This window comes from Oculina patagonica, chromosome 6, assembly GCF_052425735.1.
Source record: "Oculina patagonica isolate OP01 chromosome 6, crgOcupat, whole genome shotgun sequence".
NCBI classification, from domain to species: Eukaryota; Metazoa; Cnidaria; class Anthozoa; order Scleractinia; family Oculinidae; genus Oculina; species Oculina patagonica.
The window spans coordinates 27574754-27595080 of NC_135763.1; the positions used below are offsets into that span (position 1 = coordinate 27574754).

Sequence of the window (20327 nt, forward strand, 5' to 3'; positions counted from 1 at the left end):
TTCTCTGAAGCACATTTCATTTGCATTTTTATTTTTTTATTATCAATATTTCTTTTTAGTTACTTAACACTAAAACTTATAAAGAAAAACGTAACTCCGTAGTGTTAGTTATAAATCGATCACTCTTGGTAAAAGCTCTTGTATCTAATGTGATCTAAAGCAAAATATATCAATGCCAAAATGCATGGGAAATACTTATTGTTATAACCAAAATCAAACAGAAGACTTCAGTTCTAAAGTAAACCTTATACCGGTGAAAAGTTTAAGTTGGTTTCTGTTATTTCCCGACAACATTTTCTTCAATTAAAAAGAACTGTTAAACCGATTTATTAACAGAACGTAAAAAACTAGCTTTTGCTGTATACGGAACGTTGTTCAACTCGATGTGCTTTTTAATTACTTAACTAATTGTTAAACCGCCATTATGGCTTCTCCTCTTGCCGTCGTCAAACTACTCAACAAACGTTTACAGCTTTCGATATAATTTCTTTTAAGAATAGGTCACTGTCTATTTCAAGCTTCCTTTGCGCAGCTTAATGTTGTTTTAAAATACTTGTACTTATGCTAATTTTTTTCCACACAACACTAGTACTGACTTGGACTATAAACATCGAGCACTGACGCGCGCCAGTCACACCACTCAGTGACGTCATCTGTGTTTAGTACTTTGACAGATAAGGGGCATTAACCAATCAAAACACGATAAGCGTTTTGCTTTCACTTTTCTATTTTAAGTTTATATATTTATAAATTAGCAGTGGCTTTCAACTTTTTGGTTGTTTATTTAAAGGGGCAAAAAATATATATATAAATTAACACTCGTCAGACTATTGGCTAGCTGCTAGCAGATCAAGCAGTTGTTAGAACACAGGTATCTAGATTTGCGATCCTCTTATAGTTTAGCATCGCTGCATAAAATTGAGTTGCCCGTGTACGCATCAAAATTACAAAAAAAAAATTCAGCGATGAGTGGCCGGTAATCTTTTTTTTCTTAATTATCAATTGCACGTTTCAAACAACTTTTACTGTATGTATTCTCATTCACCCGTGCAAGATATTCAATGCAAAAGAAACTTTATAAAGGCAATAAGAGGCGAGCGACTGCTTCGATACAGTTACTTCGTAATTTACAATAATTTAAATGGAATCTAAGACTAAGAGTGTCAACGGTATTAAGCGTTTACAAAGTTTTAGGGGACCCGACCTCTACTTAGCGTGCTACATAACTCGCACTAGATGCCGTGATCTTGCCTATTTTCTGGAAGGCAGTTTAGGTTAATTAAAGCTAACGAATTTCGTTTAGTTTCGTAAAAACTATTACGGCTAAAAGGTCAAAATTTTCTTGACTCACAGAAATGTTGTTGCCTGCTCAATATTCTTATACAACACCTCGCAGGTATTAAGAATTTAAATCTTGACTGTTAATAAACAACAGGCGAATATTTAAAGTTCCTTTTTTTCTGTCACTACATTACTTCTCGCAAATAAACCTTTTCGCTCTTAAGCATTTATTATCGTACCATTCTCCGTCACTATTGAAACCATTGAAGTTTCCTTTTCTTATTGCAACACAATCTTGTTCGTTTTTATTACTTGGCTGACCAGCCCTCCAGTTCGTGTACCCGGTCAATTTACATCCTTCAGTCCACTCCCAGTCATTCTCAGTTTCAGCATCCGTTAGTCCAATCCAATAATCTGCCTTGCCTATTAGGAACTCTCTCTTAATGAAATCGTTTTCGTTAGCGTTTTCGATCTTCACCAACTGGGCACCTTCAGTGTTGCAGAATGCTTTGGCGCTGTTCCAGTCTTTTTCGTCTGTGAAAAGTTTGTAGCATGACCCTTCATAAGCGCTCCATGTGGGTGGACATTGGAACAGAACTTCGCAAAAAAAAAAAATAACAGGTTGGTTCGTTTATTTTGTTGTATATTGTTTAACGTTGAAGATTATATGTACTCTGGCACAGAAACTAGTCAAGGTATTTTTGGCGTAGTATTTGCTTTATTATTAACACCGGAAATGGGAAAACTATTTCTGAGTTCTCTGGAGTAAGGCTTAGTTCACACTCTTTTGGTATTGTTTTGTTTTGTTTTCTACTAAAAGATCGGGCGACGGATATCAAATCGGTCGTGGTAAATTTAACAATTATTCCACGAGCGCGCGTTGCACATGAGATGGTAGATAGCAAACGAGGCGCATAACGCCGAGTTGGCTATAACGATTTCATATCCAACAAGCGCGAGTGGAATAATTGTTTTAATTAAAAACGCCCAAAGAATTGCAATATTTGAGCTACCCAGTTATTTTTTGTTGACGCGTATCGGCTAACAAATTTGTGGTCAATGGTATATGAGCTCATAAACTTTTGCCTGTTGACCAATCAAAACGTAGGAATTGCAATATGCCATTGCTAGTTTTTTAATAATACCTGATCCCTGATCCCTTATTCCAAGTGATTTTTTTCCAGCTCAGTGAGAGCGCTTTATAATAAAAGTAAGGCATGGGGTTCCGGTGTTATGGTCTGAAATTATGCCCATTGTACCGTGCATACCATTAAAATGCTAGGAAATATTAGCTATATAAGCTTCTCCTCAATTGCAAATCCGAGGGTAAATAAAAGTGATGTATGTTTGTACGTATAATTAATTATTTGTTGGGCTTTGAAAGAAAAAAAAAAACGTCTACTGCCAAAACGTCTGCGGCTCGTGTATGTACTTGAAACTAGACATCGAACTAGCATTTTTTGTGTCCTAGAACATGTAAAATCGTCTTTCATTTTGTAATTATGTAGGGCTGACAAAACAAGTAATCAACAGTACCTCGACAACCATAGAGCTCTACTCTCATTGATATGTGGTTGTGCCAAGCAACTGGTCGAAAACGGATTAAGCGTGCTGAGATTGGTGGGTTTATTTCGTGATACACAACAGAGTCCTGATCGGTGTTTCCATCAATAATCTAAATGAGAAAATCGGTAAATTCTCTGGAAGAAGTCATTTTAAAATCTGTCCGCTTAGTTTTAATTTCCCCCAAGTTGCTTTCCCAAAAGAAGCGTTACCTCAAGCTTACAAACTTGAAATTATGACTATAAAGCAACTTTAAAACGGATCACTGCATCTAAACTGGACGTCTTCAACGATAGTAGTATGGGAAGTTAAATTTTTAACGCTCTTCTGGAATCCGTGCCAGACGAGTCTTACCTTGTCCGCAGTTTTTCCTTGCTTTAGTTGCTTATAGTATTGGTAGTTCACCCCATCGTCACTGTACCGCAGTCTATACTTGGTTACCCACTCGCCGGGAAGATGGGCATTTTTACCTTGCGTCGCTACACCTGTCACCCTAGTATATGGACCAATCATATGAACCTGAAGCCATTGATCGGCATCGTTTGTAGCTGCTGACCAGGCTCCTGCTTTTATTCCAGTTGCTTGGAAGTGCAGTCGGCCCTGCTGCGCGGCATGATTAGCACTCCATGTTGAAGAGGCATCAATTTGTGCGTCAGAAATTCCACCGCTTTCCATACCCAAAGCTTTAAATTGTTGAGAGTACGATTTTGTAAAATAAAAGTAAGTGAAAAGTTAATCCCTGGTTAATACTTGTTAATACTCGGTATGCAAGCCACAAATTTGGGAAAAGGTATCACTAGGGTGAAGATGTACTTCGAAGGTCCGAATAAATGTTATACTTTTTTTTACCGACTTTCAAATTGAGGACTGGTTTCAAGTATAATTTCAACTAAGGGGGCAAAGAAGCTAACATGATTATATTACACAATACTGACTCCAACTCTTCCATGTATGGTGTTAGTCCAAGAAAATGAAGCTGATCATCATACTTACCCTCATGAAAGAGTCCCCTTAAACCATAACCAACCTTATTTAGATTAATAGTAGGTGGCGAAAATATGTTGAGTTTTATGTTCGAGTAGCAAAAACAAAACTCGAGTGAGCGCAGAGAAAAAAAAATTCATATATTTGAGCTAACGTGTAATGTTCTTTTTATTATATATTATTTTATTTTTATTGTGTTTCCGAATAATCGAGCCAGTTTTACAAATACTGGTGACCTTCATAGAAAATACAGAAATCCAATCAAAGAAAATACTTTTCAATTAAATTACACGCGTATTGAAGTACCGAAAACACCTGCACTGTTTTTGACTTTAATCCGATTCGTTAGTGTCTTGTCAGCCGATGGATTTCAACTTTTTAAGGTTCCTTCTTTATAAAATTGTGCACTCTGAGAAATAACTCAAATTCCTTAAATTCAATACCTACGAAGAATTCTCTCTTCCCTTGAAATCGTATAAAGTTCTCTGTATCGTGTCCACGTTCTTAAGTTTTTTTTTCGGAGAACTCATTATTTTTCGTCGCTTTATTAAACAAACCTGCTTGCTAACAACAAACGATGCAAGAAACCAAGTTCATTCAACAAGGTGGTGAAAGGCGGGAATCGTGACGTCATAAATGATACGACACTCGCAAGGGTGACATACAGAAAATACGTGTGTCCCGGATGGAGTCACATATGAAATCTACGAGTGGCTTAGTTCCCAGTAAAACACTCTCTTCAATATAATAAAAGGTTTTTACGCTCTTGTAATATCTTTAAAGTTGCGTGAATTATCAAAAACCTTACCACATTGTTTCTCTTTGCAACCCTCGCGGCAAACACATCTAAAACCCTTGTCGGTGAACCCAACTTGACAAACGGAATGCTCACCACAACAAGGGTTGCTGTGGCAAGGATTCTGAAATCAAAAAGGAACATATAATAAAGATGACAATATATTTAAGCTCTGTGAGAAATAATGAATATGTATTGTTCAAGAATGACACGAGTATGGGACAAAAAAAATCTGAGTCCCCGACGGGAATCGAACCAATGGCCTCCCAGATACCGGTTGGGCACTCAAACCATCTGATCTACGAGAGACTCGTTGTGAGCTGGGTCATTTACTTTGGCTATGGGTTAGATTCCCGTCGGGAACACAGATTTTTTTCTTTGTCCCATGCTCGTGTCATTGTTGAGCAACTCATCCTCAAAAAGGAATATGTTTATAACTTGACATAAGTAGAACTTTGTAACTTTCGTTAGTCAGTGCGGGAGTCCTAAAAGTTTCATTTTAACCCATAATTTAATTATAAGATCAATTTTCAATTTTTAATATAATAAGCTTGATAAGAGACAATTGCAAACGAAATCATTTTTTTTTTTAAGTTTTTAGTGTACGCATTAAAAATTAGAGGCATTAGTAATGCGTAGACAGCAGAAAATAAAAAGTGTAGATGACTTTATTGTTAAAACCTTTTTAACCCTTAACTTCTCCAATAAGTACATGTACTATGTAATTTTTTGCTTTCATTGAAAGCATGTGACTTGTTTATAGTTGAGTCTTTACGTTGACGCCATGATGATGACAGTCATGAAATTAAAAAAAAAACTAGTATCAATTAAGCGTTATTGGAGATACTTTGCACTGGCAACTGAATACCACTGTACTAAATAACAAGCAGTACAGCTCTATTTTAATTTCAGATAAAAAGTCACGATTAAAAATTCTACCTTTCGGTAGAATTGTCCGACTACTTCAGTGTTACAGACGATACAAGTTTAAATACATAATTATACCTCAACACTATAGTAGGTGTAACCTTGTCTTTCTTCCATTGATGCACTTTCCTCTGTGGCACTGTTTAATTCACACACGTGGCTTTCCTTATCTAGAGGTCCGAAATTGACGGACACACAATTTGGCTCCAAATAACACTTCAGTCGGCAGCTCCCATCATCGGGTACTATCTCTGATCTTATCAAGTGACCCTTCAGTGCTTTGTTTGACACGGGCTCCTTGAATATTAATACACGGTCATACTCGTCCGAGAGAACTGTGAAAATAAGTGTTCCTATTACACGCGATTGTCACAGGTTGTCTTATGAATGCGTTTTGATGGTATTTTTATAAAATAATAAAGAACTGTAAAACAATTTCCAGAAAAACTTTTTAACCACATTTGAAAAAAAAAATGGATCAGGTTTTGTTTAGCTTCAAATTTACATATCTTTTTTAGCTGTAGATCCTTGATATTGGTAATAAGTATATACACACTCAGTGATCTTGGTGTTTCGAGCAATCTGATTGGTTCGCTATCTCGGGCTAATGAGCATTATTCACTCCCTACGGAGTGACTAATGCTTGATCCAAACTGAAACAAAATGGCCGGCGTAAACTCGCGTTTCGCCGGCGTTTCTGAATCGCAAATACTAAGAATACAAGAAGATGCTGAACCAGAAAAGACAAAAAAAGGCTAAGAAATTTTTGCCTGATGGTTTTCAAAGTAAGAGAAGACTACATATTTCGCAATTTGCAGCACAATGTCCACACAACTCGAGTACTAAAACGAAAAACAATTGCTTACCGTCAAGTCGCTATTCGCCCGGCATCAGCAGAAATGAATACCGCAGATTTATCGGAAGCATCATCAAGTGTTATTCAACCAAGATCCTCCACGAATATTCAGGAAAACGTCTTTGTGCAAGAAAACATCCAGTTTTCACCACAGTTCTGCACACATTCAGTGTAATCCAAACTTTCAGGTGGATCCTTCGCCAACTGCTCTTTCAATTTTCAATTCAAGTGAACTTTGATTCAACGGTCAAAATGTTTTGCAAGCAGGTTTTTGATTCAGATTGCAGGTTTGAGTGGTGTTAAAGGACCATTTTGCTAGATTGTGACAAGGATTTTATCGAAGATAACTAGATTTGCCATGTTTGAAGATTCTGTAAACTGTTTCGCGCATGTCGGTTAGTGCCGCTTGTATGTACGTATTCCACGCATGAATTGAGAGGTCAATTAAATGGACTTTAAATGGTTTCCTTCTGAAAACTTTGAGATCGCTTGCTGTTGAGATCACTTCGTGTGTATATACTAAAACAATTATTCTTTGAAATCTCGGTGAATAGCGGCAGAATATTCACCTTGATTTCAAAGAATAATTGTTAAATATTGGTACTAAACATCGGTCCTCTCCTTTAAGTGTTGTATCTTTCAGTTTTTATATCCATGTTTCTTTTTCTTTTTTTTTTTTTAAGGGTTTATTTGTCGTCCATTAATTTAATAATTAATTCGTATATTCTGTCGTTTGTTGATACAAACACTGTCTTTGATGAGTTATTGAACCTGCTGGCTTTTAGGACTGCCTTATTATGAAAGCAGTCGCCACCGAGCGCTTAAGGGTTTTTGTATTAAAAAAGGGTTAATTTGTCGTCCATTAATTTAATAATTAATTCATATATTCTGTCGTTTGTTGATACAAACACTGTCTTTGATGAGTTATTGAACCTGCTGGCTTTTATGACTGCCTTAATATGAAAGCAGTCGCCACCGAAAGCTTAAGGGTTTTTGTATTGCACTGAATTCGTTTTGTTTCTTTTTTTGCCAACCGGACAATTTTATAGCCGAAGCACTGGTTAACGGAAGTTTTCTCATTCTTTTAATTCTTTTAATATACAGAAAAAAAATATTAGCCGTTGAATCATCCAAACGAACTAAAATTCGTTTTCTTTTGCGTTTGCATTTAGTTATTTTTGAAAGATACATCACTATATTTCTACTAGCTTTGCCCTTGGCTTTAATGTCGTAACCGTTATGTGAAAGGCATCCTCGGAGACCCAGGAGGAGTTAGTCGGGTGGAGGTGAAATTTTGTCAGGAACTTAATTAATAGTCACATCTTTCTTCGTGCCTTCAAATTAACATTATTCATGAAATGAAGAAAAAAACAGCTTTTCTAGAACAAGCATGAAGAATGAATTTCCAATATATTCATTAAACAAATTTCTTCGTTTTACATGATTGCATAGCTTTGGAAAATGAGTTTAACCTAAAATACTTGCGGAAGCTTTCAGAAAAGATGTCGGAATATGCGTTTTCTCTTGGAGTTCCTGTTGTCTTGCATGCTTTCTTAACTTAGATACAGATGCGTGGCCACTATTTCATCCAAATAACATAATCCATGCGCGTTTCCTTACTCACACTTTGAGAAATTGTGATATCATCATTCGAAATTAATATTTCGGCCAGGCAAGCGGAACATGACAAGTTGCATTCATTACATTAGAAAATTGTTTTACTGTTGGTTTTTGTAGTCAAATCTTGTACAAAAGCTATCTAATTAAGAATTAAACTTACCAGCATACATCAGCGTTCCCAATCCGAATATAATCCACACGAAAAAAGTCAAGGCGTTAACGAAAGACATCCTTCTTCTGTTGACTTTGTAGTTATTCACCTCTTTATGTATTCATAAATATTTCATTAGGTAGATTCTAAGTTTTGTTGTCATTTTAATTTTTCAACATCTTTCACGCCATTGGTTAATTTTTGCAGATACACTGACGTTGCAAGAATTAAAAATGTTTTGTAAATTTGTTTCTAGAAAATCACCTGCAGCATCGCGTGCACCCGTACGTGACATGTCGTTTTCGGCCTTGTTGGCAATAATTTCTTTAAAAATTGGCTCAAATGTATTTAAATAAAGGTTTTCAAATATTACCTGCCTTTTCAATTTATATTTTTCAATTTAGCTATGCAGCTAAAGGTTTCCAAGATGTTAATGGCGCTAAATTTGGTCCGAAAAATACACCAGCTATATTTATAATAAAAATCTCGTGTCGCCCGATGATTAGTAAACCAGCTCCACATTAAGAAGTCTTGAGGCATGAGCCTGACAAGACGAAAACAAATGACATGTGTTGGCGCGAAGATTGCGCTTGATAAATTTGTATTTTCTTGTCATTGTGGCCCTGTCTCCCGTCTCAATTTTCAAAGCTTGTTATGTCGCAACTACATGTAAGAATGGTCCGCATGTCGCTGTCGGAATTTCGTCATTCCGTGTTAACACGGACATGAGTAAACGAGCAGACGTTTCTCAAATATTTTAATTTCCCAACCAACTAAAAAAGACGTGAGTAACCTCGGTAAACAGAGCAGGAGCTTCTCTGATATTTTAAAAGGCAGTTATTTTTTTAATGTCGCAACCAATTAAAAACGAGCAGGAGTTTCTTTCAAAACGGTGTTTTAAATTTTTCGACATAGTAAAAAACGACCTGACTCTGAACTAAGTCAACAGAGCAGGAGTTTCTCGTGCATTTTGAAAGAGCCTTTAGATTAATTTAATTATTTGACAGATTAAAACACGACGAATCCAAATTTAGAACACAATAGACATGAGTAACCTAGAAACACAGAGCAGAACTTTCTGACTCTGAACTAAGTACACAAAGCAGAAGTTTTTCGTGCATTTTAAGAAAGCCGTTAACATTAATTTTATTTAGTTCCTAAGGTACTTTTTGCCCTGCATGCTGTTGACGCAGAGAATTTGTAACTACACCAGTTTGCCGTCGAACATTAAAGAAACCGATAGATTCGCAAGAGTACTCTTATTTAATTATTTCTTTCGCTGACGCTATTTTCCCTGCCTGTTATCGTTAATGGCATTCGAATAAAATAACTAGCATTTGCAACTGGATTTATAGAAGCTAAATTTAGAAACAATGATTATTTTTCAAAATTTATTTACCAGCAATTTCATCCCACTGGTAGCTCTATTAGCAAAGGCGATGATCATTGTTTAGGTCTAAAGGCAGTTTAACAAAAAAATACAAATGTACCGAGGTGTTTTTTTTTTCTTTTTAAGACTTATTCGCTATTCTTGACATATACATTTAACTTGCATAGTTAACACTACAAGCTGTACTTTAAAGTGGCCCTTATTTACATCCCCAATATAGCGCTTCACCTTTCTGTAGAGAACTGGAACTAGTTATATAATGAACGATAGGGGACTGGCACTAGGCGAAGAAGGTTGTTAATCTAAGATGACGTGAAACGCTTCGAGTGCGTATTAAAGTTAGATGTTCCTGTTTGTCGCTTGTTGGGCGTGTGGACTAACATTTCTTCACTTATACTCTGAGCAATATTGGCCCGCAAATAGGCTCCCCAATTGTACACTAGGCTCGCTTTGCTTGCCGATTTTTTTTTTTTTCACCTCACCCTCACTGGGAGCCTGTTCGCAGGCTAGAGCAATACCAACGTCATCATCCTCAATGTTTCGGCCTTTGTTGGCGGAACATGGAAATTCGTATTCTTGTTGAGACCTGAAGTCAACGTAGGTGATAGTTACAGGATAAGCTTATCAGTATACATTAGTACATCAAATCCATTTAGAACGTTGACGAGCCGTTGTATACATGCGTTGTAATTTGAGCGGGTATTATTACATAATTTTATGGAAGCCCGCTCAGAATCATAGAAGTCATGTACCCTGGATGAGCGTTTTTGGCATTTTTTTCTTCAAATATTCTTGAAGCATTCGATAACTTTGGTACATTCGATGGTTCGGACATATTGGATATTCAAGAAGTCATACCGACAAATCTAATTTGTTGGGGTTAAAAATCGGTTAAGCAACATTTCCTAATAATGAAAACAAGCACCCTTGGTGTAAGATTTAATGTTAAATTTTAATTATAAATCAGTGAAATATGTAATCTTAAAAGACTCGTACTAAGGTTGAACATTTCCCTTCTGTTGTGGTGCCGAGTTTGAGAAAACTTCACCGACTACACTCATTATTAACTTCGGTCAATTTACTAAGGATGACCTGCCTTATCGTCCTAGCTCTTTATGGTTATTTCGGGAAGCCAGTACTTAACATTAAATATTTATAATAGGGTTATATATTCACACACAGAAACACACAACGTAGGGACTAAATGTACCTACGAATTTATAAAAAAAATAATAAGCAGGGAAACGTTTCTGCTATCACTTAACTGACTAAAGTTCAAATATTTATATATTAGTTATAGCTTTCGGTATTTTTGTTGATGCAACACCATGGCATTATCACTTGTCAAAACCAGTAAATTGCAGATCTTTGCACAGGTTGGAACCCTGGTTATCTAGTACATTGCGATCGTCTCATACCTTTGCTTACTAGATGGACGACAATATTTATTGGTTTTGTAGTCGTCTTATTTTTTCGGCCCGTGACAGATTCTAAAATTCAAATTTACATCGCTGCCTTAAATTGGGTCACTCACGTACACATCAACATAATAAAAAAAAATGATCCCTGCGATCAATACTGTAAACTAATACATCCCAAAAATTTGTGGTAAATGATATAGCTCCAAAAAGGAAGTTCTCGAAAGGGCTTAACTGATGGCTGAGAAATGGAGACTATTTAAAGTTTCCTTTTTTTCCGGTCGCTAAATTACTTCTCGCAAATAAACCCTTTCGTGTAAGTACATGCCTCATCGTGCCACTGTCCGTCATTATCGTAACCATTGAAGTTTCCTATTCTTATCATAGCACAATGTTCTGTTGTAACCATTTGGCTGACCAGGCCTCCAGTTGGTGTACCCGGTCAATTCACATCCGTCAGACCACTGCCAGTCATTCTCATTTTCAGCATCCGTAAGTCCAATCCAGTAATCTACCTTTCCTATTAGGAACACTTTCTTAATGAAATCGTGTTCGTCAGCAGTTTCGATCTTGACCAGCTGGGCGCCTTCAGTGTTGCAGAATGCATTGGCACTGTTCCAGTCTTTTTCGTCTGTGAAAAGTTTGTAGCATGCCCCATCAAAAGCGATCCATGTGTTTGGACACTGGAACAATTCTTTACAAAAAAAAAAACAGATTGCTTCGTTTAAAATCTTTTCAAATATCATTTACGCTTTAGTTTATGTACTCAGGCGCAGAAAATAGCAAAGTTTTTTGGGGTAGTAATTGCTTAAACTCGGAAAACAAAAAAAAAAAACTTTTTCAATTCCCCGGGAGCAGAGCCAATTTCACTTTTTTCTTCGCTTCTTCCCTCTTCAAAACGTGTTGTATTATGATATTTCTTTTGGTATATTTAGTAAATAAACCCCTTAAGGCGGCTGGTATATTGGAGGATAATGCTCGAGGCTGAAAGATTGTCGAAAAATATACAGTTGGCCGAGAAGCGAAGCTTCGAGGGCAACTGTGAAATTTGAGGACAGTCTTTCAGCCAAGGGCGTTATCCTCCAATATACCAGCAAGCTAGAAAGGGGTTTAGTTATTTTATAACCCTCCGATTAATTTCTACAACGCGCTTTATCGCCAGTAAATTTATAGGAAAAAACCTAAGTAATAAACCTGGCGTAACTGTGGTTGAAACACATTTAAGCTGATTGGTTTACGTGTTTTTTTTAACTCTGTGATTTCATTAAAAGTTAGAATTGATTAAAATGTCTTTATTCGTTTGTTTTGTGCTTGCCTACAAAACCGGGCGACGGATATAAAGTCGGAAGGGGTATATTCGCTGATACCTTCCGATTTTGATACCACGTAATCCGTTTTGTCCAATGAGCGCGCGCAAAAAATAATATGTGGGTTATAATGTCTGATACCCGTCGTCCGATTTTGTACCAGATGATATTTTTTTCCCCAGAGAGAGCACTTGATAATTAATTGTTGGGAAATGACAGGAGAAAAAAAAAATGAAATGACGTTCACTGTCAATCGTCTACTGTTTGTGCATTTACCTCCAGGTGGAGCTTAAACGTGAAAATTATTTTTGTCCTAAAAATTGCAACGCCATTTTTCCTTTCGTAATTATATAGAGACTGATAAACAAAGGTATTCAACAGTACCTCGACAACCATAGAGCTCCACCCTCATTGATATGTGGTTATGCCAAGCCACTGGTCGAAAACGGATGAAGCGTGCCGTGATTGGTGGGTTTAGTTCGTGATACACAACAGTGTCCTGATCGGTATTTCCATCAAAAATCTAAACGAAGAATTGGGTTAATCGTCTGGAATTGAAGAAATCAATTAAAAATCTTATCGCTTAGATTCCCCCAAGTTGCTTTCCCAAATTAAACGTTTCCTGCAGTTTATAAAAAGATAGCTATTAAGCAAGATGAAAACGGATTACTACATCTAAATGCAGCTCCTCAGATAGCAGTGTAGGAAGTTAAGTTTTTTACGGTCTACTGGATGGACTTCGTGCTAGTTTTACCTTGTCTATAGTATGTGACTGCTTGTAGTACCGGAAGTTAACCCCATCGTCACTGTACCGCAGTCTATACTTGGTTACCCATTGGCCGGGAAGATGGGCATTTCTACCTTGCGTCGCTACCCTCATCACCGTAACGTACGGACCAATCATATCAATTTGAAGCCACTGATTAACATCATTTATGAGAGCTGACCAGGCTCCTGCTTTTACTCCAGTTTCTTGAAAATTTAGTCTTCCCCGCTCAGCAGTATGATTTGCATCCCACTTTGAAGAGGCATCAATTTGCGCGTCAGAAATTTCACCGCTTTCCATGCCGAGATCTTTAGTTTGTTGAGAATCTGATTTTACGAAATAGAGGTAAGTGCAAAGTCATTCTAACACTTCTTATTTCCAACACTTGACTCATTTAGTTATAGTTTATGATAGCTCTAGCTTTTGCTCTAGCTATGATATAGTTTAGTCCAGAACAAAGACCTTCATTTTTTTTTCTAACTATACTTCAAACGATTTTTTACCGTTTCTAAATAAAGCTGTCTATTCTATTCTATCATATCCTATCCTATCCTATCCTATCCTATCCTATCCTATCGTATTCTATTCTATTCTATCCTATCCTATCCTATCCTATCCTATCCTATCCTATCCTATCCTATCCTAGCCTAGCCTAGCCTAGCCTAGCCTAGCCTAGTCTAGCCTAGCCTAGCCTAGCCAAGCCTAGCCTAGCCTAGCCTAGCCTAGCCTAGCCTAGCCTAGCCTATCCTATCCTGCGCCTATCCTATCCTATCCAATTCTATTCTATTCTATTCTATTCTATTCTAATAGTTTCTTTCTTTTTTTTTTTTTTTTTTTTTTTTTTTTATTTTGATTGGTTCTTCCTTATGATCTATTAGAGTACAGACACATAGGTGACGTCACGCGGTGGTGTGACTCGCGCGCGTGATTAGAGTTCATAGTCCAAATCAGAGTTGTCCGCTAAGTTTTTCAAACTTGCGGGGCCACAACAAAGCAAAAAAGTTCAACTTAATTACAAATCTACAGTGAGAAATAATATGCCAAGCATCGTTCACCTTTTGAAGCATTTAACTGGGCTAAACAAGCACGAAGAAGACAGTGAATTATTCGAGAAACTGTTGAAATCTGTATGAAAGTGTTTGACCGATGTTGTGCAGTTGGACGACGCCGCGGGAAACAAATAAATGGCGGTTGAACGCTTAGGTTAATACTTACAGATTTTAACAACTTTCCAAATCGGAATAAAGGTTAGTTTTTCATTGACTTTAATTTACCACTTTTCTGTTTATTTAATCGGATTAACAGTGCTTCGTGTTTGCGAAAACTTTATAGTGAAATGAAAAAAACTTAGCTCACCGGTAGCGGCATTGCTCACACTGAAGTGTGCTGACGTGTTGTGTTATTATATAAAACAAATGGATTCCGTTTTACCGTGGGTCTGTTCAGTTATAGATCACAGAAGACATCAAAATGTGGTATGAACATCAGTGACCCACTCGCCTAGCGGCTCTTGGGCCATGTTTCTGTTCATACCACATTTTGACGTCATCTGTGATCTATAACTGAACAGACGCACGGCAAAGTGGAATCTATTTTTAACTATTCCATTCTATTCTTCTCTTTTCTATTCTTCTCTTTTCTATTCTTTCTATTCTGTTCTGTTCTGTTCCGAATTCCATTCCATTCCATTCCATTCTATTCTATTCTATTCTATTCTATTCTATTCTATTCTATTCTATTCCATTCCATTCCATTCCATTCTATTCTATTCTATTCCATTCCATTCCATTCTATTCTATTCTATTCTATTCAATTCTATTCTATTCTATTCTATTCTATTCCATTCCATTCCATTCTATTCTATTCTATTCTATTCTATTCTATTCTATTCTATTCTATTCTATTCAATTCAATTCAATTCAATTCTATTCTATTCTATTCTATTCTATTCTATTCTATTCTATTCTATTCTATTCTATTCTATTCTATTCTATTCTATTCTGCCATGGCCATGTGTGCCCCACCCTCCCACTTTCCGTCTCCCCCATCACGGGCAGCAGGAGTCTTCTTGACAATTACTTTTAAGACCTTCACCAACGCTTTTTTTTTCATCAAAAGCAGTTACGAGATTTTATACTCTTCTGTGATCTCTCTAATTTAAATGAATTATCAATCACTTACCACATTGTTTCTCTTTCCAACCTTCACGGTTAACACACCTGAAACCCTTATTAGTAAACCCTACTTGACAAACGGTATGTCTAAATATACCACAGCATGGGTTACTGTGGCAAGGATTCTGAAATTAAGAGGAACAGTTTTTAATAGTTAGAAATAGACATAACTTTGTACATTTAATAGGTCTTGAAATGTCCTGAAATGTCCATAATGACCCATTTTCTACTTAAGATTATATGTCAATATTATCTTCATGAAGAAGCAATTCCAAGATCAAGATCACATTATTTTTTAAGTTTTTAAACACACGCTTTATTATGTTTAGATGTATTGTAATACCGATATAGCAGAAATAACAATTATGGATGAGTTATGTTTTGGCTTACCTCAATATAAAACTAGCATAATACTATCACTTGTAATTTTGGAATTGCTTATCTTATAAGAGAAAATGATTTAGGACCATAAGTGTAATCGAAAGCTTAAAAAAGCATTGGAGAATGAAAAAGAAATACCCTTACAAAATAATTTTACCTCAACACCATAGTAGGTGTAACCTTGTATTTCTTCCATTGATGCACTTTCCTCTGTGGCACTGTTTAATTCACACAAGCGGTTCCCCTTGTCTTGAGGTCCCAAGTTGACGGACACACAGTTTGGCTCCAAAAAACACTTCAGTCGGCAGCTCCCATCATCGGGTACTATCTTTGATCTTATCACGTGACCCTTGAGTGCTTTGTTTGATATTGGCTCCTCGAATATTAACATGCGTTCGTATTCGTCCGCGAGAACTGTGAAAAGAAGTGTACTTATTACGCGCGATCCTCTGAAGCTGTTTTATATTTTTTTTTTTTTTTTCCAGGATGAATTTAGCTAGTTAATAAACAAAAATATGAAATCTTGGGAAGTTAAAACAAAAAACCTTCGTGTCCGATCACGTGGGCAGCATTCAAGGAGACGTTTGAACCTGGCATAGTAAGTCTCCGTCCCCAGGCGGCATGGGCTCTTCGCTTTCTCTCTGACTTTTCTTTGTTTATAATCCCCCCCCCCCCACCCGCTATTTCAACGGCAATTTCGACCTTTTCTCGCGTCAGCTACTGTCCCTGATCATGACGACCTGTGTCTCCAAGGATGTGTTTATCGTGTCTATTATTTCTGAGTACTATTGAATTGCTAGCGACGCTTCTTTACCGCAGTTAAATAAATGGAATGAAACAGATTTCTCAGTTTAGACCGGGTTGTGTTTAGTTTCCACTAAGTGAAACTTAGTTTCATTTTCCACATCAGCTGTTTTTTTTTTTTATTTTTTGAATTCTGAATATTGGTATGGAGATCAACGGTATACACGGATTATACTAATAAGGGTTGAACTACTAATAAGGGTTCAATAGGCCTAGGGTTGAATAAATGGAAAAAAACTGAATATCTTTTGTATCGGGTTTTGTTAAGTTTCCATTGAAAGTGGCATTTTTCACAGCAGCTGTAATTATATCGGTCTTGAATCCGAAATACTGGTATTGTGTTTGCTGACAACATAAATTAATTACTGATAATTAGATAAATGAATAAGTAATGATATTTTACTGGGCTTTTTGGTTTCGTTTTTTTCAATTTTCCACAACTCTTCTTTGATTTTTTTGGGGTCTCGGGGGGGAAAGGGTTAATTTTTATTTTGGAAATTTTATCCTTGCAAAAATTTTTAGAGATTTCCCCCACATGAAAAAGTGTGAAAAAAAAGAAAAAAAAAAAATAAAAAGAGACCGTGGCTGTAACCATCTTCAATAAAGCCCGAAATTTCTATTGGGATGTAAATGAAATACAACTCCTTTTCTCTTTTTTCTAAACGAAAATTTCCGGGGGGGACGGAACTTTTAAAAGGGGTTTCTTTTTTTTATTGTTTGGGGTGAAGGAAATAATTCGTGTTTCACTGTTACATTTTGTACCTTTTGTGTCAAATCGCCTTTCAGCCCTTCAGTATGGCCATGCAAAATTTCGCATTTCAACAGAAGTAGCAGGTTCTTCGGAAAACTTAAAATGGAACACTTTCTTTTGGAACGGAAATTTCCATACGAAATTTTTGATTTTGTTTTGTTTTGTTTAGTTTTTTTTTTTTCTATAAATGCAACAACCCCCATTTTTCTTGGCTTTAGCCGCTGATAGGAAGAGAGAGACCGAAGGACTTAAATTTATTCTTGAAGATCTGACGGGTTGTTCTGTAATTAGCCTTTCCAACTTACCGGCGCAATTTAAAATACACCTTATGTGAGTGAATTGCTTCAGTTTCATCTCATTTTTTCCTCTAAAGGTATTTTCCAGTTTAGACATGATCTTATTCGGAAGGTGGATTCTAAGATCTGAATATAAAACTTGAATAAACGCCTGGCTTTTTTATAACTGAAGCACTCATGGAAGTTTTCTGTTGTTAGCCGTCGCACCAGTCAGACGATTAAAACGGTTTTCTTTCGTGTTTACTGGTGCTATTTTTTGCTCCGACGAAGGGGAGATTACAAAAAGCTGATTGAAAACGTTAGGTTTGGTCAGGGAAAAACTGCGTTTCTTTACATACAGTTTGAACTACTGATATTAGGGACGGACCATTATTTTTTTGGGGGGGGGGGGAAAAATTTTTTAAAAATATTTTTTGGGGGGGTGGAAAAAAAAAATATATTTTTTATAAAAAATATATATATAAAAAAAAAAAAAAAAAAAAAAAAAAAAAAATTTTGGAAGAGAAAAAAAAAAAAAAAAAAAATTTAGAGGAAAATTTATCCCCCCCCCCCCCCCCCCAAAAAAAAATCAGCTTTCGAAATTAATTTGATCTTTGCAAGCGGTGCCAAACGTGGCAAATTTTATTTCTTATGTAGGAAATTGTTATCTTTTTGTTATTCGTAGCTGAATGCTGAACAAAAGATATCAAATAATAGTAAATCTTACCAGTATAAACCAGTGAGCCCGATCCGAATATAATCCACACGAGCAATACGAAGACTTTGTTGAAGGCCATTCTTCTTCTGTTGACTTTGCAGTTGTTCACCCGTTCATTACTTTAAAATATTCGTAAATAATTCAGTAGATAAATTCGATATTTTCACACCTACTTGTCTTGGTGTGATTTTTCTTTTTTTATTTTAGACAAAACCTACAATTTTAAAGGTATTCGTATCAAACAGTTCTTGACACCTTGCAACACTTTGTACCTTTTGTTGCCATTTTCATTATCACCTAAGCTTGTGATCAGCATTTCAATTTTTTTGTCTTCGTAAGCTTCCTATGTGCATTTATATACCTCTTATTAATCGAGTTCGAGGTTTCTGTAGGCCGGATATGGATCGAATTTTTGCCTGTCAACTGATTTATGATCCTACTGGACGGATTTAGGAAACCAGGTTAATAAGATATTAAAAAAGGTCAAAGGCGCTGAAAGCGTCTTTATTTGACTAACGTGCGTCATTTAAATGAAACAAAAGGCGAGTGAGTTTTATTGGTTTTCGAAATCAGTTTGGTAGTTGACTTGATTGATAGAGACGTTACTCCAAGCTTTAAACGGTTTCTTTTTTAAGACTTTTTGTTAGAGTTGATTTTCGGTAAACTTACGGCTCAGATTACATTAAAATTACTTCCGAATTTCGTTAAACAGACAAGAACAACTCAGATGAGATGAAAGCACCACGATCAACTTATAGAAAGAACATGTTTGTCAACCTTTCGAAACTTACAAATACGACGATTTTCCATCTAGGTAAAAGTATAAATTACATGAAGTCATTTCATTCTATGAGAACCAGGATTACTTCAGTCGCCAAGATTGAACGAAGGTAAATACGAAGTAAGGAGAGTGAGCGAACAAAATTGTGAATGAATAAAACTTTCAAGTTGTGGAAAATGTAAAAATACTACGTAAGTAGAAACAACGCTCTTAAAAAGGCATTGCCAAGTTCCAACTGAAACGAGCCCCCAAGGTACAACCTTTCATGTGGAAGTGTGTTTTACTTTAAAAATCTCATTACCATATGAAACATTGTGCACTATGACTCGTTTTTACCACAGAGGTAATAGCTGACATCTAGAAAATAGCTTATTCATTTCTGTCAACTGCTTTGGTTTAATATGGTATGGGGTCGTCATAGTTAACGATCCTAGTCGACAGGGATCCTCCGGTATTGCAAGTCGAGGTTTATACGGTCGTGAGACGCCATAACTCATAACATTTTTTAATGTTGTTTTATAAGCCATATCATTACACAGCTTGCACATTTTCAGCACTATTCACCAAATACAATAACATGCGGAATATGCAGTTTTTTAACAATGTTTATTTATTAGGCTATACCGCATTTTAAGCAACGTGAATTAAGATAAGTATACAGACAAACTGTAAATGCCCTTGACTGCATTTCGCCCGTATTATCTGAAGGAAAGTGCTTCGTTATATAAGTGCGTACACTTTTTACGTATCATAGCACGATTCAGCTTGTTTTTTATTATTATTTTATATAACAAAATGTATCAGTACGCCTGCTCTCGCGTCATGCTTTTAACAAAGTCACAAGTTATCCTATAAATGTGTCTATAAAATTACATCAAGAAAGCTTTAAAGTTTTGAACTCTTTTCCCACTACTGGAAAAATAAGGCAAAAGGAGAACTTTGAAGCAAGGTGACAGTTTTTTTCGTGCTTCTAACTTTTTACTGCCACTAACTTGCTTCTCAGTGAATGATCGATCCGGATTTTTTTTTTTTTTTAATCGATCCGACGATTGTGAAGAAGGCGCGAGTCTTTTGACCAGTACAGTAGACTGAAACACAAACCAGATCAGCCCCCTGTATCCTCCTATGCTCCCGATTACTTCAAACATCTAATATATTGACATTTCAATAAAAGTGGTGTCATAAACGCCAAGGATTCTAGTTTAGTTTAGTCTATTCTTTCTTTCTTTCTTCTTTTTTTTGTTTACAGTTGGCATATATGTGTGTTTTATAAATAAGTACGTCACAGTAATAAGTTTTCAACTGAGGAAAGACAAATTCGATATATAACAACGGAGCGCACACATATTAACTACTAAATGATATGTCACCTTTCGACGGCTAC

At 36.2% G+C, this 20327-nt stretch overlaps 3 protein-coding genes across 3 annotated transcripts; all 3 read right to left on the bottom strand.

Moving 5' to 3' along the window:
• Positions 1-910: 910 nt before the first annotated feature.
• LOC144658305 (asialoglycoprotein receptor 2-like) lies at positions 911-3898 on the bottom strand. Its single transcript, XM_078518717.1, has 3 exons — positions 3199-3898; positions 2818-2956; positions 911-1878 (listed from the first exon to the last, which is right to left on the bottom strand). Exons 1-3 carry the CDS (start codon positions 3517-3519, stop codon positions 1472-1474), a joined length of 867 nt encoding a protein of 288 aa, XP_078374843.1. The 5' UTR covers positions 3520-3898; the 3' UTR covers positions 911-1471.
• Positions 3899-4586: 688 nt separating this feature from the next.
• On the bottom strand, positions 4587-8257 carry LOC144657979 (uncharacterized). Its single transcript, XM_078518311.1, has 3 exons — positions 8188-8257; positions 5630-5886; positions 4587-4748 (listed from the first exon to the last, which is right to left on the bottom strand). Exons 1-3 carry the CDS (start codon positions 8255-8257, stop codon positions 4587-4589), a joined length of 489 nt encoding a protein of 162 aa, XP_078374437.1.
• A 2962-nt stretch (positions 8258-11219) lies between these two features.
• On the bottom strand, positions 11220-18296 carry LOC144658198 (uncharacterized). The gene is made up of 6 exons (XM_078518568.1): positions 18172-18296; positions 15772-16028; positions 15241-15358; positions 13048-13385; positions 12678-12816; positions 11220-11680 (listed from the first exon to the last, which is right to left on the bottom strand). The coding sequence occupies exons 1-6, from the start codon at positions 18239-18241 to the stop codon at positions 11337-11339; spliced, it is 1266 nt and encodes a 421-aa protein (XP_078374694.1). The 5' UTR covers positions 18242-18296; the 3' UTR covers positions 11220-11336.
• Positions 18297-20327: the final 2031 nt, after the last annotated feature.

Excerpts from the sequence above, each read along its gene's own strand:
- LOC144658305 (XM_078518717.1), bottom strand. The coding sequence starts at position 3,519 with ATGGAAAGCGGTGGAATTTCTGACGCACAAATTGATGCCTCTTCAACA. Across the intron at positions 2,957-3,198 it reads AAGGAAAAACTGCGGACAAG|ATTATTGATGGAAACACCGA; the intron begins GTAAGACTCGTC and ends TTTCTCATTTAG. Across the intron at positions 1,879-2,817 it reads AGAGCTCTATGGTTGTCGAG|TTCTGTTCCAATGTCCACCC; the intron begins GTACTGTTGATT and ends TTTTTTGCGAAG.
- LOC144657979 (XM_078518311.1), bottom strand. The coding sequence starts at position 8,257 with ATGTCTTTCGTTAACGCCTTGACTTTTTTCGTGTGGATTATATTCGGA. Across the intron at positions 5,887-8,187 it reads GGGAACGCTGATGTATGCTG|TTCTCTCGGACGAGTATGAC; the intron begins GTAAGTTTAATT and ends TTATTTTCACAG. Across the intron at positions 4,749-5,629 it reads ACACCTACTATAGTGTTGAG|AATCCTTGCCACAGCAACCC; the intron begins GTATAATTATGT and ends TTTTGATTTCAG.
- LOC144658198 (XM_078518568.1), bottom strand. The coding sequence starts at position 18,241 with ATGGCCTTCAACAAAGTCTTCGTATTGCTCGTGTGGATTATATTCGGA. Across the intron at positions 12,817-13,047 it reads AGTCACATACTATAGACAAG|ATTTTTGATGGAAATACCGA; the intron begins GTAAAACTAGCA and ends TTCTTCGTTTAG. Across the intron at positions 11,681-12,677 it reads GGAGCTCTATGGTTGTCGAG|AATTGTTCCAGTGTCCAAAC; the intron begins GTACTGTTGAAT and ends TTTTTTGTAAAG.